Source organism: Ambystoma mexicanum, chromosome 6q, assembly GCF_040938575.1.
Source record: "Ambystoma mexicanum isolate Mex_15411 chromosome 6q, UKY_AmexF1_1, whole genome shotgun sequence".
NCBI lineage: Eukaryota > Metazoa > Chordata > Amphibia > Caudata > Ambystomatidae > Ambystoma > Ambystoma mexicanum.
Window position 1 is genome coordinate 1426709427 of NC_090937.1, and position 12483 is coordinate 1426721909.

At 46.1% G+C, this 12483-nt stretch overlaps 1 protein-coding gene across 4 annotated transcripts in view; it reads right to left on the reverse strand.

The window, feature by feature from the left end:
• Nucleotides 1–12483, reverse strand: part of NSD2 (nuclear receptor binding SET domain protein 2) — a 1742450-nt gene that overhangs the window by 1363883 nt on the left and 366084 nt on the right. For all 4 annotated transcript variants that reach the window (XM_069632133.1, XM_069632132.1, XM_069632134.1 and 1 more), the window contains exon 8: nucleotides 5894–6000. In XM_069632133.1, the coding sequence (XP_069488234.1) occupies nucleotides 5894–6000 (107 nt within the window). The remainder of the gene's footprint in view (nucleotides 1–5893; nucleotides 6001–12483) is intronic.

Sequence of the window (12483 nt, forward strand, 5' to 3'; positions counted from 1 at the left end):
ACATTCCCTGGGAGACAGTAGTCAGTCCCAAGGTATGGAGTCTACGTTTGGGGGTCACTATGACACCCCTGTGTTACTGCACTGAGGGTGCTGTGTAACACACATACCAAAAACACATGAAGCCCTATGGAGTAAAAGACCCCATAGCCCATAAAACACATTACATAGTCAAAGGACATTCTCAAATCATGCCTAAGAGTGGGAGAAAGAGAGTCTCACTCTTAGCAGGAGAAAAAAATAAAACCCCAAAAATCCAGCAAAGCTGCTGGGGGACTCACTAGGTTTGGGAAATTAGCCTTTTCAGAGCATTTTCCCTAACACCGCAGCCAAGAGTACATCCGCACTGGCTTGCTGCAGATGCAATCCTGAGATGGAGTAACCGAGCTTTCCCAAGGACCTAAGGACTTTGTCCTCCTTGGAGAGGCAACTTGGAGAAAGCTCCTGTGGAGGAAGACTATGGTTTTCGAATACGAGGCCGCAGCCACCACGAAGGAATGGGTCTGAGGGTGGGTGGCAAGGAGGATTGGCTCCCCATCCGTCAGCCTAAACCTGCCGTCCAACTTCTTGTTCTTCCGCGCCACATGCAGGATATCATTTTTGCCCAAGATCTCTGCTAGCACCCATGACTCCTGAAGGCAGTCATGAAAGGCTATAACGGATGCCGAGGGTTCATCATCCTAGGTGTCATGGTCATCATCGCCCTCCCAAACCCCCTTTTTTCAGACCTGAGGGGAATCCGGCCCTGGGACACAGGTGCCAGCAGAGTCTCCCCCCTTTCCCTTCACCCAGGCCCAGAGCCGCAGGCAGGTTCAACGGATCTTGAGGGGGTGGCGTTGGTGGTACAGGCGGAGGTGGGGAAGTGGTCAGAACAAACTGGGGGGGCCAGAAACAGTGGAGGGTCTGGCACCGGAAACTAGAGCGCAGGAAGAAAGGATCCTGTACCCAGAGGACAGGGTGGTGGGGGGTAGGCACCACCTGCAGATGATGTCCTTCAGGAGACCCTTCACCTGAGGGGAACGCATGAGGAGAAGCAAGCGCTTGAAGAAGCGGTCCTCACAAGCCGTTGAATTCCTGGGAGACCGACCCTCAAAGGCACTGGGCCAACACTCCTGGTCAAAGCTCGGAGGAGCCTGGTGCTTGTGGCCGTACGGCTGTGATGGGTAGATGCATACATGCAAGGATCAGAAACCTACACCGTAGGATCCGCTGCCGCTATCGAAGGAAGGGGCCTGGGATCATCCTGCAAACCCGACTCAACGGGCGAAAGCACTGGCAGGCCCTGAGGCGGATCCAAGATGGCTGCCTGGCTGGCAAACTCTGCCACAAGCTCCGCCATTTTGAAGCCTTGCGCCCCTCCCTGAGCAGGAGGGTGCGGGGGCCCTGAGCCAAAAGAGGCCTCTGACAAGAGAGGATACGGCTTGGGTCTTAGACCTAAAGGAGCAGCGTCAACCTCCGGGATCGCTCTGGTAGGCGCTGAGCCCTCAGCCGGGCAGCCAGTAGTCATAACGCCCTGATTCACGACCTCGGAGCGAGCGCCGGTAGGCTGGGAGCCCTCGGCATCTGAGCCGGTAGCCATGCTGGATCTAGCCATGCACCGACTCTTGTAGGTGGCGCTCGACGATCCCTTACTCCCTGGAATAGAAGAGGATAAGGCTGAGTGTCCTTCCATGAACAGCCTGGTAGGACCCCTGAGCCCCTTGACTTGGGAGCCGGAAGCCTGGAAGGCTCCTCCGATCTGTCCCCAGGAATGCCAGGAAGAGCCTCCAGGCCCCTCTGCTTGGAAGCCAGTAGCCTTAGAGGCCTCAGAGCTGCCAGAACCTGAATCTGAGGAACCTTGATCCATGGGAACCCTGGGGAAGGAGTCGCTGTGCTGAAGAGAAGTCCTACCTCATCTTGACGAGAGGTCCTGAACACCAAGTCCTTGAGGGGCGTAGGAGAAGTGTGGAAGATCTCCCTCCACCGCGACAAACTATTCTTCAATGCCATGTGGCTGAGAGCGCTGCAGGCCAAACAGGAGTCCCAGTGGTGGTCGGTCCCCAAACACTCAAGACAGAGTGAATGAGGGTCCGAGGCCAGGAACGAGTGGTCGCATGAGGCACATAACATGAAGCATCCTGCAGACGACATGTGCTGGGGGAGGCGAGGCACCGAAGGGAAGTGAAATAAGAAATGAAAAAACACGAACTGGGAGCCAGCAGAAAGCTAAAAATTTCTCTGTGCTGACTGCCAGGTCCGACATGGTCCGTGCAGGGAAAAGGACTGAGGTGAGGCACCAGAGGGCATGGCCTCTGCAGGGCGTTCGAACGCCAGAAGCTACGCCCCTGCACGCTGTGCTAAATTCAGGGGAAGCTCATTTTCTCACTGCCAAAGGTTTCCGGTACCGTCCCCAGGTTGGCGGACGCCCATAAGGATGGAGGAAAGGGAACAGGGCATATTAGTATTTCCAGAAAATGTAATGCTCAACGAGGCCTCACAATTTGCACGTGCCATTTCTAGTTATTGTGAAGACTAGGCAAATAAAAATGGCGTGCTGTGATGTAGAGAAATAAGGAACAATTTACTTTTTAAGCATGACTAGTATCTTTAACGATAAATATCTGGCCCTGATCAATAAACGCACACACGCCGGTTTTAAGAGCAATGTACCATTTCTTTTGTGGTCACAGCTGCCCAGTGTAGGAGCGAGTGTAGGGCCTGCCTGCTGCGTTTCTCTAGCATTTCCATAAAACATCTTACCAACTTGTGTAAAAATTGTAAATGTAAGAGCACAATCCAGCGACAGCCCAACGGGTTATCTCCTCATCTCTTCTGTAGTGTAAATAGCTGTTCATTGGCGAGGCAGAACTTTCCCTGACTGCAAGAGACCCCTTGGGTAGGGCAGAGGGCGAGAATGGGAAGGAGGAACAGCTCACATTTTGTGCATATGCTAATCCCGAAATGCCACTGTCAACCCTTAAAGGACAGCCCCACAAATCTGGATGAATAAAGCATGGTTGTTTTTGACCTGGTCTCATCAATTAGTTGTGGCACAAGTAAGGAAAAATTCTGGAGACCCATAGCTAGAAAGGGGCCTAGAAAGGGGCCCGAGAACTGCAAACATGAGATTGCAGTCCTATTGTAAAGTCCATCATATTTCTCCCAACCCAAAAACTCCCATTTGTCACTGCCAACACATTTCTCTGCACCTTCCTACAGCCGTCACAACTTCCAGTCCCCTCTTTTAGACCCTAGTGCTGCACATTTTTTAAGATACCACACTCATCTTTTCAGCTCTGCCTTTCAGGACCTGCCACATCATTGAAACCTAAGGCCTGGTGCCATGTCAAAACCTGGTGCGATTGTGTCCGTTGCTGGTGGTGGTAGATGGGGGTTAGGTGGATTGCATTTTTTACTGTGCAGGAAGTTTTTGGGGCTTGAGGGAGACCGCAGGATAGAATCTGGTTGATGAAATTAGCAGGGATTCTGGCTCCTGTCTAGACCAATGCCTGACTAACGCTTAGCAAACACTTTCTTGCCCGCACAAGACAGGCAGACTTCCCAGGAGGCCACTGAACACAGCACCCGAGTATGGTAGAGTAAGCTTTGGGTAATCACTCAACTTCCCTCACCACGATTCTAAAAAGGCTAACGGTTGACTGTGGGCATACATTTCAAGTAGCCCTTTCTCAGTACCAATGGTTCTTGCATCCAATAACCCTCTGCTGTAGCTTATGGAAATTGACTAGAGTGTACAAATTGTCCTTTCCCCTTACCTGCCAACTCACAGATACTTGTTATGTTGTACATGGGATACAATTTACAGGTTTCTCGGCCAAACCTAAAAAAGCAAATTGGTACTCAAGAACCCAGTACTTGCAAACTGGTCACAACAGCACCACAGGTTTCGCATCAACCTTTCACACTGTTCCACTAATGAACCAACAAGACCACTTATATTACATTAAGCCCAGCCAACCAATCAACAACTATGCATCGTTCACGGTTTTGGAGACCATCCAATAGTAAATGGATACAAGTCCCCCAGTGAGGTCTTCACAAGCTCAGGAATGATCCCACATAAGCAGAACAGCAAGTTTGTCAATTTCTCGTAACCCAAGAAAACAAAGACCACAAATAAAATGGTTGGCATTGATTAAGAACATGTTTGTTGTCTACCAACACAACATACATTCTACAGACTGGTTTGGCCAAAAGTATCAAGGCATAGCAACCGCCAGACTACTTCTGAAGACTATTTCTGGGTGAAAAACAACCCAGGATCAACTCAAGGAGCACCACTGTCCAAGTAACCATATGAGCTATTAATGAGAGCACATAAAAAACAAGTTGTAGCTACCAGAAGGACTTCTGTATAAAGCTGAAACGCAAAAAGGCTTTCTGACCCAATATGCAGAGTTTCAAAGACGAAGCACGAAGGAGAACAAAATGGGATACTCCCCTACAGCAAATCAGGAAAGGCATTCATTTTCTGATATGGAGACAGCTTGTCACAACTTTCACCCTTTCAACTTTCCAGACAGACGAGCCACTCAATGCTCAGTGTGCGACTCACAACCCTCTAACCACTTTGAGATTGTATAGGACTAAAACTTTAACTCTGAACACTGGTTTTTGGGATGTCTGCACTGAGCTGTAGAGGAGTTCAGTTACCCATGGTTGGTTTGTATGATTTACAGGGACTGAGCACTTCAGGTTTCAACACGTTACTTTAATGACCATGAGCAGATGCTAGACAAGAAGCAGGATCTGGAGGAACTAACAAAAGTAGAGAATGACAAAGTCTGTCAACAGGAGAAGTCCTTGGTCGTCAATGGAGTAACATATGGCCAAGGTATCACAACATCTCAAGTGACAGAAAGTATGATAGTGGGCATATTCTACTTATTAGTCCCAGACAATCCCAACGGTGCAGTGACAAAATCTTTAGACTTAAAAATACTTTTAAAATACTGTTTTGGCAATGGTTTAATGGGTTGATGTAAAAAATTAGTCCGGAGAAACAGAACGTTTAAGGCCAAAGAGGTGGCAACAATTTGTTCAATCAAATGGCGAAAATGTTGCTTAACAGTGAGACACCAGAAATAAATAGAGCATCTAAAAACAATTAAGTCCAAAGTTCTAAGCTGTAAACAGTAAATCCTTGCTATTTTCCCCACTTTTAACATGGTTTAACTTTTCACCCAGCATTTAAGATTTTCACAACCCAACAGGGTAGCAATTCTGGTATGAGACTGAGGCTTCTGCATAACTGTTACAGCCACAGAATCCATGCACTCTACAATTCCCCTACAAATCTGAACCAACAATTTTCAGCAGACCAAGTTTTAGTAACTTTCCCATTTCTATGGGAAAAGACATTTTTCAATTTAATACATTTACAAACCAAACTTTGGTTTAACGTAAATCAGGACTGGTTACTTAAATTTGACGCAACAGTCTATGTGAGATCTACACAGCTCAAAAGCTGCACTTGCCATTAGCCATTGGCTATGGAGAACTGATTCTTGGGGAGTTGGAAATGGTGCGCTGTTTGTATAGGAGAACTGTGTAGGAGAGGGACGTTCTGTCGCTAGCAGCCTGCAATTTTAAATTTGACGTTTGAACTCCAGCCTTACTGAGAGAGATTTAATATAACTTTCTTGGTGGTGTGCGTACATATATATATATATATATATATATTTATTCACGCGCACACAAATAAAACCAAGTCCTGGAGAGCGGCAAGTTATCACAAACAAGAACCATGGAAGACTGTTTCAAGGTCATTTTAGCCAAAAATCTTCATTGCTGGAATACAAATCAATGCCACTTCACATGCTCACTAAGAACACCTCTGATAGAACGATCAAGAAAGTAGTGCAGAAATATTTTAACAAGCCAACAATGTATTTACCTTTTGATCATTCATCTTCAGTCTTTTCCTCTGTTTTTCATGAATTTTCTGTTCCTTTTTCGCAGCAGTTTTCTTTATTTGGTTTCTTTTATTTCCATGTGTTTTACCTTTGAGGGAGGGGGATGGGTAAAGCTTGCATGAAAAGCTCATGTACAAACTATCTAAATGACGGAGTTACATAGCTTAGCTATTCAATTAATAATGTAGAGTCTTAATATTAGGTAGATGTGCTGATTAGACTCAAAGTGGTTGCATTTTTACAGACTAACACTGATGTCATAATTGAGCTATGATAAAACAAAGTAACTAGGAGCAAGTCATCAATTAGTGTACAGTTAATAGGACCAAGGTCAAACATTATCACTACCCATGTAATCCAAGCAAAAAAGGTCACTGGTCCATAGTATGGAAAAATAGATACCACTAAACCAAAATATGGTCAAGAGGAAAAAAAAAACAAATTCAAGGAGAATCACCCCCAGATACACGAACACAGTAATATTAAAAAGGAAAGACATTTTTGAAACATGACGACTTAATTATGTAAATTGCAAACAGTAATTACAAACGGACAACTAAACGTGTAACAAATGGTCTGAAATGCAGGAAAGAGTACGATAAATCTGTTGGAGACTACAGGTTTTCCAATACATTCGTCCAGATGACATGGATATTTAGGGCAGCCTGAACAGGCGTATGTGCACTTAGCTGTGCTAAACGATGTTGTATTACACATGTGCAGTTGTAACTGGTCAACAAATTCATACTTGAAGTCTATTCAAATATTTATTAATTCCTGGGATGGCTTTGGTTGCATGTGAAGTAATTTGAGCAACTAAAAACAATACAACTTTAAAGAAACCATCTTGATTTTCTGGGTTAAGAATGATTACATTTTGCTAAAATAAGTCATAAGAAACCTCTCTTGGAGAAGATTTTCCAGAATTAGCACCTTTATTAGATTAGCATCGGTTTCTCTCATTCACCGCACATCCATTCAACAAAGGTGTTATAACGTGGCTTTACCTTGTGGTTTTTTACACTAATGTAGATGAGCGGGTTTGAATTTCTCACGTGAGCTGAATGATAGATCCGATTGTCTGTTTTAAATACAGGTAAAGTAAGGCTACAAGTACGTAAATATGAATAAGCCCCCTGTAGGATAGCTAGTGTACAAGCAAGCAACCTTTCAATCTTCACCAAGGAATTTCCTATAAACAGGATTGCAAAATTGTGTGAGAAGTGCAATAGAAATGGCAGGGAGACCGAATAGAATACCAAGTAGTTACAGCTGCCCTAGACCCAACCCACTCATGACTGGCTTGGCGCACCCGAGCACCTCCAAATAGAACTGTCAGTGGCAGCTTTGCCACTGGTGCACTGGTTAACAAATGACCTAAAATTACACACTTACCAGTTGATGACCATTCAAAGGACGTAGTTCACCTGGATATTACCCGGATAAAGTCTTCCCTTTTACAGCAAATCCATCAAAGGCGATTAAAAAAGCTGTCTGAAATCAAATTCCAAAGGCACAAAAACCGGGTTTTGTGTGGATCTATATGCAATAAAACATCTTATCAGGTGGCATGGGCTTATCCGGCAAGAAAAGCTAAGGTAATTTAAGTGCATGCCTCCAAGATCTGGTTAAGCCCACAGAACACAGATTTCAATCTGGGCTGAGTGGACCCGGAGGACAATCAATTCCCAAATATCGAATATAGTCATTGTAGTGGGGGCTACTGTACTCCGCTCAAAGTGCCCTACCTACCCCTACACACTTTTGGATGTTTTCCCTACATGGATAGGACCATAGCACCCAGCCAGCAGGTCATCACAAAGTCGCAGAGGGGGCGCATGTGCAGAAAAACATGCAAGCTTTCGCCACACAGAATCACAATCTGCCCCCAATCATCTGTCTCTTTGGCAGCAGTATTAACTACCAGGAGACGCTCATTAGCAGGGAATGAGGAATGGCTGTATGGAGGAAAGGGAACTATGAACTAAAAGTACAGTAGCCACTATAGTAACTAACTTATTCCTACATTCCATTCCCTTGCTCCATATTTGTGAGAATCTTGACAAAATGAGGATGTACATGAAGAAAACAAATACCAATCAACTCCAAACACTTCACTCTTATGGTACTGTGCCACAAAAGTTCAACAAAACGCTTGACCGAACCTTGCATACGCACAGGAACTGGTGCCCAGTCAGTAATGACTGTAGAACATACAGCATGAACGTGGTAGACCTGTAAATGCCTTTAAGCTGGACACTTTTGGGAATTTTGTTGATGCCTCTTTTGGCCTGACAAAATGACCATGAAGGCACTTGCAGTCTACATGCGGTTGAATCTTGTTCTCTCCCATAATGCATGAAACCACCCCACCCATCGGACGACAGTGACAATTGTTGCCCGGGCGCCAACAGAGGCATCTCTGTAAGTGGAAGTGTGCCAGGCAAACCCAAAGGCTTGTGCACATTCCAAGCAAATTTTCAGAGGCTGCGCTACATCCACATTATGCAAGGTGCTCTCCGGCTCAGAGGGATTCAGCAAAAAGACAAGGACAGACAGCTCTTGATTGAGATGGAATTTCAACACAACCATAGGGAGGTGACCTCTCCACGAAAAACTGTATAAAGGTTTCCTTGCGGCTAAGTGCCTTCAATACCCTGATGCGCCGAGCTGATGTGAAAGCTACTAAAAATGCTTCTTCCACAAAACTGATTTCAAATCCACCGCAGGCAGTTTAGAAGGGTTTGTGCTTAATAGTAACTAATACGATATTTAGATCCCATTGGGGACTCTGCTGACACACGGGGGATATAAACTGCTGAGACCATTGAAATGCCTCGACGACTGGATTCTGGAGGGGGAAAGTCAACCCTTCGGCTATTCATTTAAGCCAGGCTAGAGGCAAAGGCCAGGCCATAGTTGGCATGTTAGTTTTCCCATGGGCCAGTAACACAATCCTGTCAATTTACTCCTTACAAGCCGCTTGAAGAATGGCCATGTCCTCTGAGCCCCAGATCCCTGTACACTAGGTCCTCAAGAACTAGAGCCATTTTAAGACTGAAGGGACGCATAGGGAACAAGGTCCTCCTCTTGATAGATAAGGGTTTAGATATTAGGAAGAATCAAAGGAGGACACAGTCAACTGCAGTAGGTCCGAAAACGAGTATTTCTTAGTTCAGTAAGAGGCAATTAGGAGCAACTTGCAGTTTGGTGCCCTCCTGATTTCATGGATGACTACAAAACAGAAGCCTGGGTGGAGGGTAGAAATACTGGCCCTCCCAAAAGAAAATGAAAGCATCTTGCAGCGTTTTGGGCCCCTGCGAGAGGCATACAGTGGGTATTGGGCATTTTGTGCTGTTGCCAAGTGAAAAAAAAACAATCAGGAGAGCCGTACAACTGAAAAGAATCTGGATGCCCCTTCTGAGTTGCCACGACCAGGGGGGCATTTTTCACTCTGCTTAGTGCATCTATCTGCACGTTAAGGGCACCCGCTAGATGATTGGCCGGTAGGGTGGGCATCTCGTCTTTCCCACATTAGTTCAAGTAGTGCAAAGCTGTCATTGTAAGGACATGAATGCAGCAGCCCTTTAGAGACAACTAAAAGGTTTGAAGGACTGGCCATATAGCCTTCAACTCGAGTATATTATATGTAGTTTATTCATTTGCATAGACCCCAGGTAATGGATTTGCAGATGAGTCAGGATGCTGTCCCACCTTGAGAATGTGGCATCTGTTGTGAAAGAGGGATGTGACTGGGGTAGAAAAGCAAGTTCTCACCAAAAGGTTCTATTCCTGGGAACAGCAGTCCAGGCCCAACATTAATTCCCAGAGCATTGGCACCAGGGCCAACTTGGGTTTGACATCCTGCTTCCAATGATGGCCAATTGAGCCATTTAATCTCATGTGGAGCTTTGTGAAGAGGACCGCCAGTACACAAGAGGACAGGAGGCCTACGTTTCTGAAACCTCTTAGCAGAAGGATGTTTTTAAAGCTGTTGCACAGCTCAGAGATACAAATCCTCCTGTACAGCATAGGTAGCCTTCCTTATCCAGGTGTCCGACACAACCGATGCAAGGTCTGCGAATGTTTGGGACTCCACTTCTTTAAATTGATTAGTCCAGTGAGTCCACCAGTTCCAAGAGCCTTCCCATATCCTTCAACGCTTAGAACGAAGACAATGCCCTCACCAGCCAGTCGTCCATGTAAGGGTATTTGTGGATGCCCTTTCTCCAAAGGGAGACTGTGATTGAGTCCACCACCTTTGAGAAATTCCTGGTGGCCGTGTGGAAGCCAAAAGGGAGGACCCAGTACTAGAGATGTTAGGAGCCAATGGAGAACCCTAAACAGGTGACAAGGATGCTAAATGGGTCCATGCATAAGGGTTCCCCGCAAGTCAATTGCACACATCCAATCCGCTTTTTCTGTGGAAGCCAAAAAAGGGTGACCTTCAATCTTTCAGGGGGGAGAATAAGGTTGAAGAGGAATAGGTAGAGGTTCAGTCTGCACCAAGCCATGTCCTTTCTCTAAATCCAAAGATGTGGAAATAGAACTAAAATGCTTCCTCTGACCTGACAAACGTTCTCTACAGCTCTGGGTTTCATCAGCTTGCCAATCTCAGGCTACAGATAAAGATTGCTAGAGAGATAAAGAGGGAGGAACCAACAGGAGAAGGAGCCTGTTCCCTCCAGTAACCACAGTCTCTCAACGGTCTTGGGTGAGCTGCCTCCATTGGTCCGGGCGCAGTCACCTGACCTACGGGAGTGAGAATTAACTGTGCCTGTACCAAATTGCTTTGCCTTGGGATCTGTGGTTATATGGGAGGGGAAGTAGCCCTTTGTTCTCAGCATCCTATGGGTAAAATCCCCATAAGCATGCCAGTGTCCCCTACTCTTTTTTCATGGGAGCGCTGTTCAAATCCATTCTGAAAACTCAGTGAACACACGCCATAATCTGGCATAACACCACAAGAATGGCATCAGTATTAGTCTGGCAGGTATGCAATGAAGAATTGGTGCAAAACCTATTGCTATTGGGGTCGAGCATATTCTCTTTCCAAGGGGAGGAGGTTTGGAGGGGGAAGGGGGAGGACGCCCCCAAGGTGGGCTTTGTATTGGACAAGGCCACTGAAATGACCAACTGGGTAGGTGGACATGATGCTAGAAAACATTTCTACCCCTCCAAGAGCATAGATTTGGCATCCAGCCATTTGTCCGTGGCCACTGTGGGATGGGCTTATTCCATGCCCTTTTGACTTACAGAATTGCATCAGAACACCCTGCCGCTGTGCTTGCCCAGTATCTCCACCCCACCCCCCATTTCCTTCACCTAAAACATCTTGTACACTTACCTCTTTGACATTCACTTCATACATTAACTTCTTACTTCTTTACTTCTTACCTTTACGTCGTCTGAAGCTTCACATGGTCAAGGTAACAATGGATTAAAGGTTAGCTGTAAGGTTAGAGTCAAGGAGAGGCTAGGGGAAAGAAAATGGTTTATAAAAGAAAAAAGGGGGTATTGTAGGTGTCCCCCCTGTAATGACCAAGTAAATGTTAGAAGTGAAAGAGAAGAAGCTGAAATCGGGGTTGGGTAGATCTTTTCTGGTACTGGCACCTAAATTGTGGAACAGCCTTCCCGATTCACTGAGGTCAGAAGCAAACCACCTTGTATTTAGGAAACGGATGAAGACACTCCTCTTCAGATAAGATCTCTAACGCTAGTGGCTGTCAGGTCTTCCATGCCAACTGTTTTGCGTCTCTTTATGCCTGCTTTCTTCTCTTCTATGTTGTAATGTTCAAGCGCCCTGATGCCCTCGGGCTACCGGCGCTTTATAAAAATATATACATACATACAAGTAAAAGGAAAGGAGAGGAAAATGTGACAATGTCAAAGTGAATGCAGCAGTGAAGCCGTTAATCCACTGTGCCCGTACCAGCAGTCAAAGAAACTCCATCGCTAGAATCTTCTCATGGAAGGCTGATACATGGCGTCCCTGCTTGTCCTTTTGGGAGGGTATTGAGCTGTCCTGAGAAGGGCTACTGTATCTCCAAGTTGAGCAACAGGCGCCCCAGCAGTCAAGGGATCTGCACTACCGACAGGGGGTCACTAGCAGAACCGGTGTATTAACAAGCAGTGATCAGTTGCCCGAGGAATCACGTCAGTGGTGCCTGCAGAGGCGCAAATGTCTGACTCATCACATTAATTGGCAGTGCAGAAATGTTAGGCAGCGTCATGCCGAGGAGTCTGTGGGATCATAATTTAACAATTTCCCGAAAGAACTCCTTCATGGTCGGGCTGTCAACAATTGGCAGCAACTGACCAACCAACAAGCTTGCCTTCGATGTTGAATTCTGCTTTGCAGAGGGTACACGCCCCTCGGGTAAGGAGACGGTCAATGGAGTTGAAATGGGTTCCGGTAACCGATACATCATAGGCTGTCGACACCACCGGCTAAAACCCCATCTGCAGCAGCACTGGCAACGATCACAGAACTGATATGGTGTGGACCAGTCGGTCAAGTATTAAAACACACAACCAGCTCCCCCATCACCTTTTGCCTTGGAACTTGAGG